The 22,337-nt window shown below is 38.8% G+C and overlaps 1 protein-coding gene across 4 annotated transcripts in view; it reads right to left on the bottom strand.

Annotated features, from left to right (window-relative positions):
- Positions 1 to 515: 515 nt before the first annotated feature.
- The window catches only part of LOC135484512 (cyclin-dependent kinase-like 1), a 30,768-nt gene continuing 8,946 nt past the window's right edge, over positions 516 to 22,337 (bottom strand). For 2 of the 4 annotated variants that reach the window (XM_064766071.1, XM_064766073.1), the window contains 9 exons: positions 18,508 to 18,682; positions 17,281 to 17,402; positions 17,028 to 17,100; positions 16,434 to 16,524; positions 12,824 to 13,024; positions 12,431 to 12,513; positions 8,326 to 8,382; positions 7,786 to 7,953; positions 516 to 7,501 (listed from right to left, as the gene is read on the bottom strand). In XM_064766071.1, coding sequence (XP_064622141.1) covers positions 7,355 to 7,501; positions 7,786 to 7,953; positions 8,326 to 8,382; positions 12,431 to 12,513; positions 12,824 to 13,024; positions 16,434 to 16,524; positions 17,028 to 17,100; positions 17,281 to 17,402; positions 18,508 to 18,682 — 1,117 coding nt within the window. In that variant the 3' untranslated portion in view covers positions 516 to 7,354. Of the gene's footprint in view, positions 7,502 to 7,785; positions 7,954 to 8,325; positions 8,383 to 12,430; positions 12,514 to 12,823; positions 13,025 to 16,433; positions 16,525 to 17,027; positions 17,101 to 17,280; positions 17,403 to 18,507; positions 18,683 to 19,719; positions 19,817 to 21,231; positions 21,700 to 22,337 lie in introns of those variants that run through there. The other 2 variants (XM_064766072.1, XM_064766074.1) reach the window with 2 other exon arrangements.

The raw sequence follows: 22,337 nt of genomic DNA, 5'->3' as shown, positions 1-22,337 counted from the left end.
AATAGTCCCATATCTTTCACAGGTTGTGGCTGGTGTAGCAGGAGGAATAGTCCCCTGTCTTTCAGAGCTTATGGCTGGTGTAGCAGGAGGAATAGTCCCCTGTGTTTCACAGCTTTGGGCTGGTGTAACAAGAGGAATAGTCTCCTGTGTTTCACAGGTTGTGGCTGGTGTAACAGGAGGAATAGTCCCCTGTCTTTCACAGCTTGTGGCTGGTGTAGCAGGAGGAATAGTCCCCTGTGTTTCACAGCTTATGGCTGGTGTAGCAGGAGGAATAGTCCCCTGTCTGTCACAGCTTAGGGCTGGTGTAGCAGGAGGAATAGTCCCCCGTGTTTCACAGCTTAGGGCTGGTGTAGCAGGAGGAATAGTCCTCTGTGTTTCACAACTTATGGCTGGTGTAGCAGAAGGAATAGTCCCCTGTGTTTCACAGCTTATGGCTGGTGTAGCAGGAGGAATAGTCCCCTGTCTTTTAGAACTTGCAGTTGGAGTAGCAGAAATGAATAAGACAGAAGCATGAATTTCTAACATGAATTTAATGTTCTTCAATGATTCATATACAACATTACAGTACAGTAGCAACACATACAACCCCTTTGCTTCAAATCATGTTTGGCAAATTCAAATGATAATTCAAAATAAGTAACTAAAGCTTAGGATATATTGTGAACTAATGTTTATATACAAGTTTTTACAATCGTAAATGACCCAACAAATAGTGATATAGCAATAGCATGCTGTTGAGAACAGACGTTACAGAAGAAACGCTGTTGATATAATTCATACTCGAGCATTTCTTCTGTGACGTCCTGTAGCATTGTGTCCAGACGAGGATAAAGAATACACAAGGTCACTTCAACACTTATAAAGTTCACCTGAGTTAGCAGAGTTTCATGTACGGTAGAAACAAATCAGCATATCCTTGTACACGCGTAAATAGATTCGCTGTACTGACAGCCGAGTGACCCCTATTGGCAACTTCATGTAACTTAATCTGACCTGGCTCCTGCCTATACATCCCCTTTAAGAGAATAGGCATGACGTTTACTTAGGGACTGACTAACAGTTTTAGAGGAAAATTAAATATGAATTCTGCAAACTCGAGGCGACATTAATGATACACATAGTCAACATATAATGTCATGGTAGACAGACTGGGTCACACGGATATAAAACACAATCCACACATCGACGATTATTTCAACTCAGGGGGTGACCATTTAGAAACAGATGGGCGGTTATATTTTGAACGTGTTCCTACTTACAGGCATCTTAAACAAGGCCAAAGATATGATGTGGAGGTAAGTATAATGAAGGGCTTAGAGCAAACCATGTGTCATAAGACCATTTAAAGTCAGCTTAGATGTACGTCATGTGTGCTCTAAGCCATTCAATCATTGTAAACAAGATCAAAAATACAAAATTATGCAGGCAATCCTCATTATTACCATTAAAATATCATGACAGACTGACCTATTTGAACTCAATTAACATAACAGATAAATAAGTAACAAATTTAGTAGAGCCTCAATTTCCTGGCTGCACAGAGGCCTATTGTGACAAGAGATTCCCAGTTATGCAAGGGCACTGTTGTTCATATCACAGATGGGTTTTTTTAATCTAAAAACAATTCTTAAACAAATTTTAAACTTCGAATGACCAACTTTATATCGTCAATAATTGTAATAAATAAGGACGGATGTGATGGATTAAATGTCAGAAGACATATTATTCCCACTCTGGGCATAATACGTCATGATGTCAATTCTCAATGACTGGTAATAATACGTTGGACGTTCCAACGAGGTAGCGATAATGCGTAGTCTGACGTTAAATTGAAACAATTTCCTATTTTTGTGAAAGCTTTTTTCTTAATCTCTGGCCAGGAGAGGTAGCGAGGTTTACTACACATCCTGAGATTCAAGAAACATCCGTGCATCGAATTCAAATTTTTAAACTCATAACCAATCAATCAAGACGCGGTTGATCAAAACACGTTTGGTGACAAACATGAGTTCAACTTGGCTTTATCTCCATTAGACTTAAGTTAAAGTTAATGTCCAGTTCCGAGGTATACTTGCTTGAACAAGCGCACCCTGATGTCATATGTTTGAAATTTCACCCACAACTTGACACCTCACATCTACGCAACAAAATGACCATGTTTTCACAGACACACAACGGAAAAGTAATACTTGCAATCAATGACAAAGTTTTCTGGACGAGACTTTTTTTACGAAAGTAACTGTGATAGCAGGTCGATGTCGGCCATTGTTTTTGTTTATGTGCAATAGAATACCTCAAGTTTAGAGATGCAGTTTGGACGAGGAGTCAACATCATCTTCTCCTGAGAGTGGGCACCAAAGTCAGCCCAAGAGACGCATACAACATCTATGCACCAAATCTCAAAACAACAGCCATGAAGTTCAAGGTTACACTTGGAACACTCACCCTAACTAGAGCAAAGAAAGCTGGCGTTTTTCCACAGAAAAACAGACTGAAATCTTGGGTCAATTTATGGTGGAACAGAATTACAAACAGTCATATCTGTCACTTCATGTCACACACAAATTCATTAAAAAATTCCGAATCCAAATTTTCAAACTCTTCACCTTGAAGATGTTGTGTTTTAAGAATGGTGTGACTGACAAGTGACTGGTCAAATATACAATGCAGACTGTACTCATAACATTTTATATCAAATAATCACCATTTCAAATATGCACATCAAACATGAAATCTTTACAAGTAGATTTATAACTTTAAAAATTACATCCTGACAGACTATGAGTTAATGCCCCCAATCCAAATAATGGAACCACTCAGATGCCAAAACCGACTTCAAAATGTTAATATTTGATCACTTCAAACTTGAAAACAATTTCCTTCTCAAGATCAAGATAACATTGCCTTAGAATTCCACAAATAGCTCTTTAAACTTTTTTCAAATCAGCATCTCAACATCTGAATCAAAGTCCAAAAATGTGCTGTTTACAAACCTCGCAAATTCAGTGAGTTTCATAAAAATATCTTAAAAATCTCATACAGAATCACTTAATCTGAAAATTAGAACATTGACAACATCTATTGTGAATGTTAACCATTTATTTAGACAGTTTAAACTTGATTGAATATGCAGGATAAATATTTACAATGTTGCGCAAGAAACTGTCCAATGGCCAGATCTACAGTCACCAGTATCAAATATACATTGAAGCTACATGAACCAGTAGTCAGCTTAGAATAGATTGATGGAAATATCCATTTAAATTAACATTTGTTCACGATTCAGTACAATGCCCGTCACAAATACATACGATTAACGCTATGACTTTTGAATCTATAATTGAAAACAGGAATTAAGTTTTCAGTGAATGAAGACTATAAATTAGATGGACTATACTCCACCTCATCCATTTCACATTACGCTCGCCAGATAATCCGGTAACCAAGGGATACTTATTCACGCGCATGGGGTTGGAGGTTTTGTTTGAACTTCTGCTGACCCCGGTGCCGATTGAAAGTCCTCAAGGGCGTATTTATTAACGCTGATACAATTATACACTTGCGCCGACTGAATGTCAGGTGAAAAATACCGTAGCATGAACTGCAGATAACACTAGAATAGTTTAACACAAGTAACAGCTAACAACACCTATATGACTGTGCAGACGAAGGTGCCTGTTTATACAAATCAAAATATCTGCAAACTGACACATCTTGTTTATCTAACGCCAGAATATGTTTTCAAACTGGACACCATGAGAAAAGTTGGTTACTTATTCTCATTTCTAAGGCAAGTCCCAACACTCAGTTACTTATTATTCTCATTTCTCAATCCAGGGTACAATGCAGAGATGGCTATGGTTGGGGAAGCATTATAGCTCTTCATTCAAATTTATAACCGACTTTGCCCCATGAATTGATAATATAGCTTAGCCCCTCAGCCATGGAATGAGTAGCCATATTTAGGAGGGTTGCCAATCGAAATCAGAAAAGTAACAGACTTCTGCCATTGATTCAGTTTGGTGTCACTTCATCTTCATGAGCTGAGCAACTTTTAGAAGTTCTCCAAACTATAATTTAACGCCAGTCACTAAGACCTACATCAGATGACAATGAAAGCTACACTTGTGAGACTCAATCACAAACTTTCATGTTTACACAAACATTTTAAAAATCCCCTGCAATTTGTGTTATTGACCCTCGAAAAACTGAAGGTAATTCTGCCAAGACAATGTTCAACAAATTCAATGAAGAATCAAATTTGTAATGTTTTAAGACGTGTTGTTTAGAATTACGGTCAGCTTTTTAAGGATTAACTTTGAGTATTGATAGCTAGAATCCAAAACGGCCAAGGTCACACACATTTTGGCAAAATCCCTGATATAGATAACGTTTCAACTCGCCACTTTCTCCTGATGAAGAACCTGGTCAAAACTCAACACATCAACAACAAATTAGAAAGCCAAACATGATCCAACGTTGCATTCTGTGTTACATTTGAAGTAATTACCATGACTTTTTGAAGTAATTACCATGACTTTTTGAAGTAATTACCATTACTTTTTGAAGTAATTACCAATACTTTTTGAAGTAATTACCATTACTTTTTGAAGTAGTTACCATGAATTTTTGAAGTAATTAACATTACTTTTTGAAGTAATTACCATGACTTTTTGAAGTAATTACCATGACTTTTTGAAGGAAATCACTTTTAAGTTCTATTGACTCATTCAAATTTTGCTAATGCGTGCAATTTCAACTTGAACATCAAAATCTGAAAACTCCCAAATAACATTTCATTACCATTTTCTTGAAGAATTCAGTGAGGACAGTACACAATATACATTTAAAATCAGACCGAAAGCTCTGCAGACCACGAGCTCCAAGCATTTCAATTTCAAACAACACTTACAACAATGGAGGTCTATTTCCGTTCCATACTAAATTTGCCTGAAATTCCCGGGACGTTTTCATACAATAAATGAAAGTGTCGAGGCAAATGACAAATTTCAGAACGTAGGTTATAATATCGTGCTGACACTATGCAGTTGTGAATAATCTGCCTTCATGAAGGCAAAACAGGAGACACTTCAATCCAAAATGCACAATGAAATATGATCAGTTAACACATATTTACAATAATGAATTCGAACAGATCAAGTACATTGGTAGATTCCCGTTTTTTTCTCCCAGATTTTTCTCCCTCATGTCAAAATTATAACCTGTACATGATCGATGCTATGAAAATGACAATAAATACTCATGGTTCATCAATGCAGAACTCAGAATACACATTGCTGATTGCAGATACCTGAACTAAGGCACTGAATGCAGAAATCTTAATCTTTTATGAATAAAATGATAATCAAGGAGTCGTCGTTGACTATGTTGTGTTTTATGTAAATGTTGTCTTGTTAATGTGACATTTTTTGTATTAATTGCAGATGGAAGCTTCGACTGAATGATCGTACATCATGTGACATGACCGTGGCCAAAAATCATTTCTGGGGCAACAGATTTATTAATTTGTTAGAAACACAGCTAAAAAATACGGCAAAGCGAGTGCACTCCGAATGGGAGGAGAGAGGGTTAAGCTGGTGCCTGAGTCTAGGCCTAGAGATTCCCAAACTGTAATCATCATCACAAACATGAAAAAATTAAATACTAAATCTTTATTTACACACACTAGTTATATGTTATATGCCTTACTGTATCCTGTACAACACTTCCCTTAAGTATGTTTCATATCATAACAATTAAATTACATTCAACATATTCAACAGATTCGTCCATTACAACTCAAATGGACCTTCAAGGAGTTACCATCCGTGTGTAAAACCTACTCATATAATCCTGAAAATAACATTATCATATGTAACATCTTTAAAAACACTGGGAAAAAACTATACACATCACTTGGTAATTCTCACTGAACTGACTAGGAGCAAAGTCACTTTCTTTCCATTAATGGAAATTCAGGTAAAAAGCGCTCTCAATGAATTATTTCTTCAATAATTACTGTGGATACTTCAAACTGACGCAGACTTACCATCAAGCAGGGAATAACTGGAATCAACCAGACTCAGTCTTCAATCCAGTGAGAAAACCAAATGACCCATATCTATCTACATTAAATATGTGTATCGATGTTGCCACTCAAATCACACTCGCTGACTACTGACAAGAAACAAATAAACAAATGCATCAGCTTTAAGATGACTACATTCACCAGATCATCAATCCCATACCAGTTCAACTCAAGTTTGCTGGAATACACCATACATTCAAATACAATAATCAACAGATACTTCTGGCAAGCTGAGGTGAATAACCATCAAAACTTTACAAAGATCCCCTGGTGAAAATGACCTACAGCTTCCTACTGAGTGGAAACTGCACACTTGAGTTGAGACTGATCTCTATCTGTCATCCATCCAAAAGTTACCCTGAGGTTTCTTCATCATCATCATCATCATCACCATCATCACTTTCTTCTCCATTTAAAGCAGAGGATAAAATAGTCAAATTGCTATTTGAGTTTTGATATCTGAGCGCCTTTTTGTGTCCATCATCGTCGATCGAACCTCTCATGGTAAATTTGCTGGTTGGATGAACAAAACCAGCTTATCTGACAGTGTCTGTAGTCTCTTCCATCACAACTTTACAGTAATGACAAGCTCTGATCTAACATAAAGCAGAAAGAACTTCGCCCTTTCATTGCTGGTAATTCGAACTTCTCCCAAGGCAGTGCAGATCCTCCTCTGAAAGAAGTCATCGATACCCCGGTGACTTGAACTCAAGGCACCAACTGCCAAGTCCTAGCTGATCTAAGTTGGTTTGTTTCCCAGCAATGAGAAGACTAGTTGTTAGGGTGCGTTTGCAGGAGTCTATCTGTGTGTGATGCATGGCGTGAAAAAGCTTGCAAACAATCTGTGGTTGGGCTGCCTGCTTCTGGCTGCAACAGCTGAACACTGATTATGTAGAGACAAGTGGCAGAGTTGCCAGTTTATTATTATCACACAGCTTAGCAATCCATTTCAAGACAAATTTGCTGCAATATGCTGTACATTTCATCTTATACAGTGTAAATAATAGTACATCGATTTCCATAAACTTCTGTTAGACTTTAACATATCTGAAATTGGCAAAGCATGTAAAAAGTAGAAACAGATTGCAGCAAATTTCCTAGAGAAATGGACCAAAGTTATAAAAGTTTTGTGTTAAAAATCAAAGCAAAAATAGTTTCACACAATTCTATTGCTCCCTGAAAATGATTTCTGTGCGGCCACCAGGATCCTGGTCACTTTGAGTCGAGGAAACTTCCTTCATGACGCAAAACCCCTTGGCCGAAAAGTCATATGTTGGGCAGGTGAGTATGCTGGGCTGGTTTAGGTTTGCTTTGCGGCTGATACTTGGTGGTGCAGGGCGGGGGCGAGGTAGAAGTCACATGGTTATTCATCGACGCTGGATGGTTACCCGTCAGCGTTGGTAAACTGTTATTCTGAAACGGAAGTGGATGAATCAACAAGAGATGCAACTGATGTCAATCGGTGGTTGATATCAGCATGGAAGATCTCTCATTCATGGTCTCATTATGTATCTGGTACACAATTGCAAATGTGATGTAGCAATAGTTCAGTTGGTATATTGCTGTTCATTAAACAGATCTGTCTTATATCACAACAAGTGAGTGACAAGATAAATGAATCCAAATGAGCTCAAATTCGCGCATACTGTAAATGAGCACTCTTCCCGAGTGGTTTATATTAACCAGTATCAACTTACTCCTACTCTGGAATTCTGGTCACGTTTCTTCGTGGCCGGCTCTCTGCTTCGTCTGACTTTCTGTTCTTCTCCTTTGTCAAAAGTATCACAAGATACCTGATCGAAGTAGGGATGGGCAAGAAGGTCATCACAGGTCAACCGCTGCGCTGGATCCATCGCAAAGCAGCCCTGAAAACAATTGTAAAGAATTTACTCTAAAATCTTTTGCTGTGTGCTTCATAAATAAGCTTGAGACCTGACTGAACAGAGCATTTGCTTCATCAGCTTACCAGCAGAAGTCCACTTAAGTTTATACAACAAACAACAAACAACAAAAACAAGTTTCCTCTCTTTGCCCCACAGGTCAAATGATGAGTATTGAGGCATCCGAAGAAGAGGGGGGCCCTGAGAAATAGCACCAGGCGCCCTATCTTTACGGTCAATTCCAAAATGATCATCTCCAATTGCTATTGGGGCCACTGCTTTTGGGGCCACTGCTTGAGCACCGCTTGCTTGGATACGCCACAGAAATCAGACGGCGTACGAAACCAGAAATCTCACCTGCAACAAACTCAAGGCTTGTGAACAGCTATTTGGGAACTTCTCTTCTAACGGTTCCTGCGAATAGAAAAAAAAGCTACCATAAGGTCAGGAAAATATGTGAATAAATTCGGCAAAAACCTGCAGAAAAACACAGTCACAAGCAACAATTCCGCATGGGACTGCTACTTAAAAAGATGACTTTATCACCAGCAAACCAAATGCTGTGTTTGCACCTTGGACAGCCCCCCCCCCTCCCTTCCCCCGAACAAACGTCTTTGTATTGTAGTACGATCAGATAAATGGGTTGATATAAGCGAGGCCTAGATTTTGGAAGCCAAAACAATATTGATTTCCTAGCGCACAGAAAAAAAATTAAAGTACATTGATTGTGATAAGAGAACCTTTGGACAATACTGATTCCAATCACCTGAAAAAGGTCAGATAATCACAACAGGTAGTGGTACTGGAGAAGATTCGACACATTAAACTGTCATTACATGTTAATCATTTATAATTTGACATAAGTTACTTGACACAATCTCAACTACATGTAGTTTTAATTTATGGTAAAACAATGTCCAAAAAACACTACAGCTTTCACATCCTGAACAAACTTGGTCAGTACTAAAAGTCGGCCTATTCACTATTCATTGTTGAGGGTCACAGGCTGTTGTGACAGACACTGATTATTTCATTATCTGACCACCCAAAATGACAAAGGCATTGGTCAACTCTTTCCTCTAATATGACAAGTCATGAAATTTAGAGTGTGTTCAAATGAAACTGATCTCCTTATCATTTCCTTTCTGGAGGGAACTGTCAATGCAGACTTTTCACCAAATTAAACATAGTTTACTCATTCTGGGGTCAAATGGTTAAACAAGGACCGGACCCATTGAGAGCAAAGGGACATAAACCAGGCCTACAACAGCTGTTTAGTTACACAAATCAACATGGTTAAATCTGTACGTCCATAGTCTACAACAAGTATTCAATCTCCATTGTTGTTTTCAAAGTGGAATCCCACAAACTGTACAGCACAAACATGTAGTGTGGACCACGCTCCATTAAAAGTGAATGGTACATGTATGATTAAGTTTCTGTAAGAGGCAATGTTTGTAAATGCTAGGCCTGTTTCCAAAACACAATCAAACGCTTATCCACGGGTGAATTTAGTGGTGCATAATTGGTTTTCTTCAATCCCATGAATTCAGAACTAGGCCCCATACCGGTATCCTGAACACTAGCAGGTAAAGAGTTTCATCTAAAGTAGGGGACAACCTGTTTAATCCCACATTGCACAAAATGAAAGGGACCGAAAAACCACTTGGTCAAAGGAGATAAACACTGCCACACAAAGGTTATTTGTAATTTATCACACCGACTACCTCAGGGCGGGCCTTGTGGTCTATATATTTCCGATGTAATGGAGGGCTGGCTGTCAGAGCTATTATCTATAATTCAACAGAATATTGAATGTGGCTTTTCTGCGATGTCATAGAAATGCACATGAAATATAAAGAATAACATTATCTGACATGTCTTATGTATCAAAAATATTCAAAATATTCAATTTGATGGGACCAAAGTATCATTTGTTACGCTTTGAGAACAGACTGAGGCTTTTTAAGTCTGCCATTCCACAAGTATTTTTTACTCAAGTAGTCTGAGTCTTACAAGACTACAAGAGAATCCTTACAAAGCATTTTATGTTAAGAATGTTAGGTTTATAAGATTGCACAAATACTAACAGAGGTCAAGATGGATTAGAGGAGAAATCTAAATTTAAAGTGCCTAAAAACAATATTTCGGACAGGCTCGGAATTTTACTCATTGTCAAGTTAAGTGTTGGGTACACAGTTGTCACTGGCAGATTGAATGTGCTCTTCTTATCAAGATACTTTTTTCGTATATTCAAAAAGGGCAATGTCTTACATTCACCTCTAAAGACCCTTTTCCTGACAATAACATAGCCTTACAAATACTGCACTGTTTCCCTTTGGGCTTAAAAAATTTATACGTGATCATAACAGTAAGCAAGACAAATGAAGAAAAATACAACATATTGGCCATATTATTCCTGTGCTCTAAACGAGACTAAGAAACTTGCATGGCATGCTTGGATTTCCACCAGAAGCTTTAAACAATGTTTTATTAGCAAGAAAAATAAACACAGCAATAATATAGCTGGCTCCAACCTGCCTATTGTCACCCTGTGTATATATTGTTGTTTATTTGCGGCGGGTGAGGGAGTAATACTGTAGTATTCCATGGCAATCCCAAACAACTCACAACAGACACACGCTCGAGTTTGAAGCGTTCAAAATCAAATATGCCGCAACCGAATTATGAAGATGTTGTTTCATAGTTGGCATGGCTGCGTGCCAGACACAGCAGAGGTCCAATGCTAATCATACTGATTTATATAGCATCAATTTTATTGATTACCACGATAGCTATAGCAAACAGCGTGCCTTCTAGTAACTTGAACTAACGGGTTCCACAGATGACATCTCTCACCTTTCTGAACTACTGAGTATATTCAATAGTCTTTGAACTTGGATGTCAAATAATGCTTCGATGAGGCTTATGTCAAACCCATGTTTTGTGCTGGTCACTCTAAGAATGAGATTTTATCATAAACAATCAGGCCCCATGTCATTTGAGACACCTGTTATAAGAGGTCTTGAGAAAACCTATGAGGTATGAGGTAGTCGGGACTAACATAACCCAGTGATACATTTTGGCCATGTATGTTACATGAAAATATCAATACTTTGAATTCCCCTCATTTGAGTAATGAATAATAGACAACGTTGGAGAAAATGACTACGCAAACACAAATAATGGATAGACAAAGTGACCAAGAGATGATTAAACATTTATCAAAAACTTCTATTTACAATCTGGTTTCATGATTAACTTGTACTGTTTATCCCTCAGGAGATGGGTGGAGTTAACAATATGTTATTCTCTCCAGGACGGCCTTGAGGCAGTGACTTGCAACTACGCAAATATTACACCAAATGAATTATTCAAACCATGTCATTTTAATGGTGGAGCTGGCCCATGGTGATGAGGAGGGGAGGAGCCGCCATTAGCCTGCGGCATCATTGATGGTCAACAAAACAGATACCAAACTATCCGATAATGTTTATTACAGAACCCAAACTAACACAGACACCGTTGGGCCTTGAAAAAGCTGTCCTTTAAGAGTAAAACCAGAGAGATTCCAGTATGTGGTGACCAGTGACAGCTAATTTGAGAGAAGAGCCGTCATCACTAAAGGTGGAGAAAGATCAAAGGGGCCAATAACAAGGCCTAATCCTCATTCCCATGGGGCCCATTATACACAAATTTATCCACATTCATGTTAACACTAAGAATAGGCTCAATACTAATATAATATCATAATAACTGCTTGTCCATGAACAAATAAAGCATTTAAAAACATTGTTAAATCCTAGGTATGCTGGGGAATTCTTTGAAGAGTTTAGTTCTGTGTAGGCAATAGGCAATCTACATGTATAGCAAACTTTGCTGACCTGTCAGTACCGATCTCAGATTAACAATAACCCCCCCCCCCCACAGTGTGACAACATTGTCATTTGACAGAGGTGTCATCTCTGACAGTGTAAAGCCCGTTACACACGAGGGACTTCTCACCAACTTAGTTGGAATTTTAATTCATAACAGGAATCCAGACCAGGTAACTAATACTTTGCCCGACTGGTTGGAGTTGCTGGCTGCACTACCGACTTGTTCTATTTCTCAACGACATCTTTTGTTTATATAAGGATTTTTTTGTTTATATAAGGAGTGTGGGGTAGAAATTTCCCCGTGTGATTCAGTCAACAACATAGTTGGGCCATATTTTGACTCTTTATCTTTATAGACTAAATATAGTGCAGGACCTAAATATTGCTGGGATTATGTCTTTCGTGTGAGTGGGTGAACGACTCTCAACTTCCAGTCACCTGTGCACCTGTTCTTAATTTTAAAACCAACTAAGTTGGTGAGAAGTCCCTCGTGTGTAACGGGCTTAAGTTTCCTCGTCCAATACAATGAATCGGTTATACAGTTGCCATCTGTTAACTCAATGTTGTTATGAGCTGATACTTACCAAAATTCCAGTTTCTGGAACGACTAATCCTTGAAAAAATGAATTCTGTGTAAATACATCCTTATGCCGAGGAAGCAGATCACCTGGAAGAGAATATACAATGATTAAGATTCAAAACAAGGAAAATGCTTTTGTCAACAAGGAAATCACACCATAAACCTAAATCTTTTTGAAGGCATTTCAATTTCATAGTTATCACAGAACATACAAATTCCTGACTGGAAAAACGGAATTTTCATAATCAGCCCAAAAAAAGAGGGCATTTTTTCGTTGAACAAGAGGCGAAGACCCTGGGGGCTCCAGAGGCCACAACTGATGAAGAGGATGAAATAACAGGTCACGAAATGTTTTTCTTCTTTGAGTTAGGTGCTGGTTTTGTTCATGAGAATTTACCTAACGTCTTCTTAATGAGGTAGAGTTGGTCCACATCAGATCTTCCCGGCCACAGCGCCTGTCCTGTGAATAACTCGGCCAACACACAACCTATTGCCCAAATGTCAACTGGCGGTCCGTATTGCGTGTCTCCGACAAGCAACTCAGGCGCCCGGTACCACCGTGTTGCCACATAGTCTGTGTACTCATCCCCGGGACCAGCTGAAAGACACAAGCGAAACAATGCCTCATCATTTTGTAGTTACAGAGAGAATCACAGAGAGAATCACAGAGAGAATCACAGAGAGAATCACAGAGAGAATCACAGAGAGAATCTGTAATGAATCACAAATATGGCACTGAAAAATGATGCCAAATCATTTTAACAACTGTCATGTACCAAGCAGTTTACACACCGATTCAAAATGCATGGGTCAATCAAAATAATGAAATCAACTATAATGAAAATGTAATGTACTTTGTTGCCAAGGAAATAAAAATGAAAATAGTTAAATTATTTGTTTTGAGACTATGAGGGGGAAACCTTGTATTGTTTGTTGGTTCTCACATAGGAACCAAAGTCCTGGCTGTCCGGGATTATTTCAAAAGTCATTAACGGCGAACGTTTAATGTGCGAGAGCAGGATTCATCATCCATGTTGTCAAAGCTAGCCTACTGGCGCCAGAATGGCCCAACGCTGTTATCATAGATTCCATGATGTTGCAAGCTTTTCTGCAGATGTGTTTTTTAAAATATCAATATTAATTGAAATTGCGAGTTGCATTGCCGACAAAAATGCATCAGTCACGCATCACAGTCATGCCAATCAATCAGCGTCAAATATAAACTGGCATGTGAGCAATCAGGGCCGAGACACTTGGTTTATTTGCCAATTGGTTTCATTTGCTCTCACGACCAGGTAGAGCTTTATAAACATTAGGCTGCACTCAGCAATTGCAGAAATTTGTGGTACACCAACTTTTACCACACTACGATACACCGGTATCATATCGTTGGTTTTCCCACTATTTCTGCTGTTTCCAAACACACAGATTATTTTGTTCTCTTCACCCAAAATACAATGAAATAGCGAAGAGTATGATAATTCACTGGATTAGGCATACCAGACGATGTTTTAGATCATAATTCCTACAGGCTATAGTCCTACAGTTCAACCACGATTCATTCTTAGAATATTCTAATCAAGCTCGAATGTAAATACACTAATAGTCCATATTTGCAAGGCGCACATGCCTGAGAGCATATTTGTGAATCTATCATAATGAGTGCCGGTACACTATACTCATAGTATAACCCTCTCTTTTTGTTTGGACCCAAAGGAAAGTCAATATTTTATCATAACTGGTTGCCAAGGACGAGTTATTTGCAATGACCTGTTGCCTAAGGACAATACGAAACATGGACATTAGAGCTGCGTGGAGCCTCAATACTTATTCCATGTTGTCATATACACAACTCACAGTTTGGAGTCTGAACTGAGTAGGCCGAAGTATCCACCAAAATGATATTTTCATAACTGCAGGATGCTCATGGTTGAAATTCTGAAATACATGTACCATACTCGGACTCAACGTCAACTTGACCAATAAAGTTCAAGTAATTTTCTGTTATTTTTGGGTCGATGTCTCACTGTCACAAGGGTGTGCAACAACTGAATCATGCCTTTTTCATCCAAATTACGAGCTGAATTATAATAACCGCGTGCCTATACCTGGTATACTCTAACTGAACTCAAAGTGCCCAGGAATCTGTAATGGGTATTTCTTATTTACGAGTTTGGGCCTCACATATAAACAACATGTCCATAATTATACATAACTCTCACTGTCGTGCAAAACAGGGGAAAAAAAGAAGATCCACGGGACTCCAAAGTAAAGCGTGATTCGTAACTCCCCATTAACATTCCCATGACAACTGAACTTGCATGTACATCTGTTTTCTATTTCATTTTTAGCGAGGGCGGGCCCAGCAAAAAGTCACTCTCCAACACCAAGCAAGGACGTCTTTGAAATTGAATGGAGACTAGTTGTCTTTGATGACAATGGTTGAATTATGGATGTAATAGAGAATCAGTCAACAAAGTGTTAAACTGAGAGTTGCGATGCTAACCTATAGGCCTATTGTAAGCCTGCGGGTCTGAATCTTCTTTTTACCACTCCATATTGATAACATGTAATATTAAACCAAATCGATACTGATTATAAATGGCTCAGCCGTAAGCATCACATTTTTGCTGATCAATAATGCAGGATGGAGTGATTTATACCAATAACAAAATAGAGTTGCCAGGAATCCGTTGACATCGACCAACTAAAACTACAATTTATTGTCAATTTTCATCATCATTTTCTTGCCTGGCAATAACTTACATTATGACTGAATAGATAAAGCATTTCGATCAGCTTTCAAATTTCAATATTTCCTTTAAAAATATTTATTTAAACATATGAATTTGTATTGTGTGAACTGAGATTAAGAATGATGAATGATCGACTGTAGAAGTCTTTACAAAGGATGAAAAATTCCCTTTTTGGACAAGCATTTTTGATTTGTCAGTGGCGATATATTTTGCAGTCTTTCACACCAACTGTCACCTTTTCAGGATTCTTGAACCTCAAAGGTATTCAATGCCTCCAACAGAATAGAATGACCAATTTAGAATTTTATCAACCGACAGCTGTGCCAGTAAATGTGCTACTACATAAATCTTGAGGTAAAGCTGTCCACCAAAATATTGTGAATTTAGCTTTATTATCGTCACCATTCCAATTCTTTTATTACCAATAATAGCTTTATCGCCATGCCCCACTGTCTTTTCACACAGCCCGCTGGGGGACAAATCAGGCCTATTCTAAGCATACTAAAAACACCTCCTCTTCAATTTTCAAAGCTTTATACATCGTACTACCTGGGATATTGCACAAACAGATTTTGAACAACTTTTTTTACTTTGACTATCTTAGATCAGAATAAACACGACGATTGAACTCTTTCTAAAAATTGTTAGCTAACCTATATATTAGGCCTACAAACACTTCTTCATACACCCCTGGCTGGTATCATGCTGTCCAAAGCTTAAACTATAAACACTGCACAACCATTATTCAAAATACTATTGGTTTCGCATACATTTTTAAATACCAAATACACAGTGGTAACTTCATATAATTACATTTCATAAGCTCTGGGTTAGCACTGGGTGAGAAAATAGTTGAACATTTCTCAGTGAAAATACTTTTTTTATCCATGTATGATTTTGTTCAAGAAATTACTGTGACCACATATGTATTTCGCATTATTTGAAAACAAAGCACTTGCATGAGGAAAACTAAACGATTACGGTAAACACCTGACTTCACAGGTTAGGTTTGGATTCATTAACTTTTATTGTTTTGACTCAAAGAAAAAGAGAGAACTTGATACCATTTGAGTGATCACACTGAAGGAGAGAGAGAGTTTCATTTGACACTGCCTGACTGGTGATTGTATTGAAAGATGCCAAATCAGCAAAATTTAAATTCTGTTTCCCCAATTCAAGACTGAGTGAAAAATGACAATGATGACACAATACAAATAATTGTTTACCAACACGCGAAAAGTTTATACTCACTTAAAAGTCGGGCAAACCCAAAATCACATAATTTTACTACTCCTGCTTTTGTTATTAAAATATTTTCTGGCTTTACGTCTCTGTGTATACACTGAAACGAGAAAGAGGAATTCATTTCATTTAAACAGAATAGCTACACAGGAATTTGTGTCCATCGAAGCCTGTCATGGCTCTGACACTTCCTCTGATGAGCAAAATCAAACACACATAAAACCCAAATTAATTTCACCACTAAATCAATGATCCCTATAATGATAGTGAGGGTTTTAGCCGAGTATTCCCGCAATAAGTTTGAAGATCCAGGTATCACCAAAAGTAGGATTTTCTATAGCTGGTGATGATTACCAACCAAACTGAATATCGCTGGATGGTCCCCAACAGGCGTCATCCTAGTGCAGCTTTCCTAACATAATTGACTTGACCACCTACTGATCACTGACAAAAATACTTGATTTTGTGCCTCTGACACTTGTTAGGCTTTAACAAATGTAGCTACACCAACAGGCATTGCATCAAAGATTCAATGTTAAAATGGTGTGCAACAGTACTCAGTAGGCTGGGCAGAGTCAGCGTGGGACGAGAGTAGATACTTACATTGTGCATGTGGCAGAATTTCACAGCCTGTATTGTTTGCCATATGATTCTTTTTGTCAATAGTTCAGGAACCCTAAAACGCAAAGAAAATCCTATGTTTTATCATACCAAAATAGGATATGTATTACAAATAGTGAAATAGGCACTAGATAAACTGTCGTTGATCATGACTTATTATATCTGCTGAGCAGTGTCGTGGAAGACATCTTTTGGAACCTTTGACATGACTGACTGACTCCATGTGTAAACTTACCCTCTTGTATATCTGTCTAATTCGTTTAGCACCGTATGATCTACATATTCAAATACAAGATTTAGTCGTTTCTTCCGTCTGAACACTTCTATAAGATTTACTAAATTTGGATGCTTCAATTGCTGCAAAGATAAAAAAAGATCTTCTTTTGTTTTACCCATTGAAGAATTATTAATCAAGACTTAGTCATGCACGACATTTCCAGCAAAAAAACTCCTGCCAGAGAAAAACATGAAACAGGGGAAATGTCCATAATCACTCAATAATAGCGATGTCTATTACTACTATTGTCATGGGAACAGACAGACATGTGTCTGATGTTCCCATGGCAACTGATACAACAAGATATTGACACCTCACGGGTGACATCTTCATGGTCCAGAAAGAACAGCTAATTTCAGCTGATTCTTGGTTTTCACAACAAAATGGCTCTTTGTGAATCTGATTGTCTCTTGCAGGGATGGGGCGAGGTGCCAACCCAGACAATCAATCTTCAGTCACGTAATGTTGGGCAATCGACTACTGAACAATGTCAGGTGACACCAATTTGGTCAGTCAATTGCATATGTCCCAACTGAATCTACCCCCACTTTGCCTTCGTCTCACGCCACTGCAGTGTATGTTATGGTTACAGGAACGACTGCTTGGAGTCACCAAGACACACGATCACACTCCCGTCCCAGAAGTGAAGTAGCTTATTAATTATGGATGAACACTCAGGCGGTTTCTTTGGCAAGGTATTGATTGGTATTGAAACTGCCGTGTTTTGACCCACGCAAACTTTGGTTGTCAAATAACACTAACACTACAGCTATACTTGTGTTGTTCTTGCTGAAGATTCCTGATGAGAAGAAGCCAAACTTAAAGGGTCCCCCCCCTTATGACTATGAGCATACAATGTACAATGAAGCAGGGATCCAGCATGCTCTTACATGTAGTTTCTGAGTATTAGCAAAGGAGATTATTTGGAATGGCAAAAAATGCTGATCATTCAAATCTACAAAATAGCAACCTTGGAGTCTGGTTTATAGCATGAAGTCACCATGGCATTCACTATATATGTATTTGGAATAAAAGTGCCACTGACTTCACTTTCAACTTCACATGAAATGGCCTAATTTGAACCTCATGTGCAAAGTTCAGGCATCATACAAAAGCTAGGCAACGCGTTACTCTCATCAGGACTGTTCTCTTAAATGAGTGACCGAGTAGAATAAACGGACTCACCTTTAACATTCTAATTTCCCTCATGGCGATTTTCTTGATAAGAGGGTCCTCCTCAGATTCCACGAATCTCTTTATGGCCACTAATTGTCCTGTATCCTTGTTCCGACATTTGAACACAACCCCATATGACCCCTCCCCAATTTTCCCAAGTCTTTCATATTTGTCCATTTTTCTACTGCAAAAGAGAACGTGAGAGAAAACGTCAATAAAGTCCTGGCCAGTAATAGGGTTAGACCAATATGTTGGTCAATATCCCACCGAACTCAACCTACAAATGCCTGTGAAAAAAGGAGCTTATGGTTATGGTGCACTGTTCAGGGTGAAACTTTTCTGTTGTGATTAGATGAATGATGATTTTTAAAATTAACATTCACCAATTTCCAAAAAGATACTTGTGCAAATGTACTACATGAACATGTACAGGTAACAACTGCCATTGCACCTGCTTGCATCAACCTACACCATCGCATCAAACACAGACAATGAATGACTGAATGAAGACATTATCACTCTGGGCCTTCACAATTTAACAGATCACACAAGAGGGAAGCGTGAAAAAACCACGACGTTGCCACTATCATTAGAATCCACTTGAAGAACACCAAAGAGATACCAAACCCCAACATCTGCCTGGTGATCTTTAAAACATGTTATTCACCTACCACCTTCCTGTCAATACATAATAGGCCCTTTCAAGTTTCATGCCTTTTCTAGATCCGCCTAAATCCTTAGAGTAACTAGTCTAAGTTACTCTAAGCTAAAACATACACGATTCTGAAGTTGATTGATTGCAGAATCCCCGACAAATTCCCCACAAAAATGACAAATGCAGTGATGCATGAATGACGAGGAAGTTCTGCCAGGGTCAACAACGAACAAGGGTTTTGACATTGTCATTGATGATTCTCTGAGTAGAATTCATGTTTTTCTTCGTCATAAGATATGTGCAGAGGGCCAGGTGTGAGTTACGCAACATGTGTAGGCTATGAATACGACATGTCAATGCCTCCTGTGCTTATCCATTGCAAAACATACACATGGTCATGGATGATAGAAGAATGGGAACGAATATCATCCTGATTTGAAGACTTTATTTAGACATTAACTCCAATAGCGATTACTCATTTGACATCATGTTAACATTTATTGATCTATATTCCTGCGATTGCCATTAATAGCTTTCGTGATAACACCACAATTAATCATACGTACGCCTGAAAGTGAATCCCCAAATCGCATGAATTCAGAAAATTCCGACATCTTTCATTTTGACAACACTTCCGGACTACTTGTAAGCAAAATATTACTACACTCGAAGGGGCACCTCTTTTTCTCTGTTTTCGTTATTTTTATGCTATAATTAGCTGAGAAGATCTTCATTTTGCAGTCCAATTAGTAAATAATCACTCTGTCGCTTTTATAGATTCAAAAAAGATTGTGACAGTATCGTTTTTGTACGAGCTATATTTTTAGTGACCTAATTCGATATGTTCTCCCGCATAGGTAAAGTGGTCATTGCTAGTGAAAGGTCGCTTCCATGGCAACAAGCGACATGTGATTGTGTTTACAAATATGACTGTACTTATTTGGCAGGATTTTATTTTATTGTTAATATAAGTACACACGGAAGGCGTACTAGCATGAGCATTGGATGATAATTGTTTCAATTGTTATACTGATTTTATCAAGAAGTTTGTGAAATCTTCGGTAAATGGTCGGGGGACTGAACAGGCGCAGACCAAGAGGGGCGTACCAGCCGCACGCCCCTAATTTTTGGTCATCACACCTTTTTTTTGTCTCCAAATATGTTCGCCGCATCCTTGCGCCGCATCGTTCAAATGCGCAATTGTTTATAGTCAATAGGGTAACCCCCGGTATAGGCGTGCCCCGTGTTAGAAAACAATCATCTGTTTCAGGCAAACGAAACCCATAAGTTGCGAAGCTGGATCCGCCCCTCGGGACCTCTGGCTCTGGTTTATGGTCATCCGTACGGAATGAGCTAAAGGGAACTTCCCTCCAGCCTGGTCTAGTAATTATATACAGATAGTCTAGTGAATACGAATATCACCCGGGTGTATAGTGATACGATTGATCCTAAATCGTCCAAAAATGGATCTTTAGGTCAGTGTGAGTGACTCGCAATCATCACTACAAATGGGTAAGTCTGAGGATTCTGTGTTTTCGCAAAGCGCCCCCTGATGGTCGAACCGTAAATCGGTACGAGTCGAATCTTGAAATGAAACGATATCTCGGACGAATTCACCAAAAAAACTCAAATCAAATTCTGCTCTGGTGATATAGTGACGCTTTCATCCTTAAGAACGAAAATCATCCCAACGCCTGTAGGTGGGGGGGGGGGGGGGGGGTCTTGCAACACCCTCCAGCCAAAGGCCTGACACTTTTAATTTAGAGAGCCTAAACCTGCCTTATCTCATCATCCTGGAATACCAGAGTCTGTCGTATACTAGTTACTGAAGTTCGGTCGTGCTGAGTGTTGGCATGAAGTTTAGGATTACTCAAAAACTCTCAGAGAGTTCTGCCTGTGAAGGCGGGAATTTTGGACTTGCCGTACTATGTATCGGGTCGGGGTAAGATGGCCCAGCCTCGAAGGATGTGTGTTGGCATTTTCTCAGAGCGAAGGGAGAAGCCGAGTTGTCTACATTTCTTGATTTCGAGTGGCGGGGGCGGCGATTTCCTTAACAATTAAATAATAGACCAGCTTACCTTCGATCGACATGGCCAATCGGGTTGTATGCATCTGGCATCTGGCATCTGGCATCTGGCATCTTCATGTTCAAGTTGTTCAACACAGCTAAGAATTCTTTCTCTCCAATTTCCCAATCGCGAAAGCGTTGTTAACCAAGACTCATCATTCTTTTCGAATTCCTGGCGATACGATAACTCACAAACTGCTGGCCTATTCGGTACCAAATAGGCATAGAACTATGACGTGCGTATAAACCAACGCTCACTTTTCACTGCCTTGGCAAAAGTATTTCTATATTCGCATTTATTGTAATTCAGTTGGAGCACACTTTGAGTCGAAGCGTCGAACTGTTAAGTTTGTTCTTTTGAAGCCATCCGTGAAAATGGGTAAATCTCATTCGTTCACTGGGCGCTGACCTTCATTCTCGGCTGACTCACCTGGGATGATATTTCATTTTAAGCTTTCAGGCCAAATCGACTTCATGGTTGTCCTGAATATCTGGACAGAAATCACACCTTGGTTTGCCCTCAATCAATTCAAGGACGATTTATGACTGACAGCCGTGCTGATCAATATCCTATATAGATCATTTTGAATGCTGTTTTCAATTATCAGCAGATTCTACTCCACCTGACGTTAAAGCTTTGAAACAAAAATGGTCAAAGCATTGGAATAAAGCTCTGATCATACGTGCTGCTGACGTGGTAAAGCGTCCTCTATCGTATTCTAAAGCATGGGAAGAAGTAACTAACGTTATCTCCAGAGTATATAATGGCAAAGACGAAGAAGCGTAATGAAAAAGAACCTTGTAACGTTACTGCATGGTGTCGCAAGAAGATGGCAAAGATTGAGAAGTATGACAAAAGAACCTTGTAACGTTACTGGTGTCGCAGGAAAAAGGTTGTTTCCAGAGTGTTGGCAAAGACTGAGATGAAGAAGAAGAAGAAGAAAATGAAGCTACATACATATATACTTCATTTTGCAGGTGATGGCGTTCAGCGCCTAATAACTCGAGAAATTATTGTATTTTGCCTGATATTGACGAAGAATGATCACAAATCACCAATGCCAGTCGGTAATGCGGATGGTCAGCTACCAAAGGTTACGATACATCGGTGGTTCG

This window comes from Lineus longissimus, chromosome 3 (assembly GCF_910592395.1).
Source record: "Lineus longissimus chromosome 3, tnLinLong1.2, whole genome shotgun sequence".
NCBI classification, from domain to species: Eukaryota; Metazoa; Nemertea; class Pilidiophora; order Heteronemertea; family Lineidae; genus Lineus; species Lineus longissimus.
Note: the sequence above shows the minus strand (reverse complement) of the source record. Positions and strands in the feature narration are given on the sequence as shown.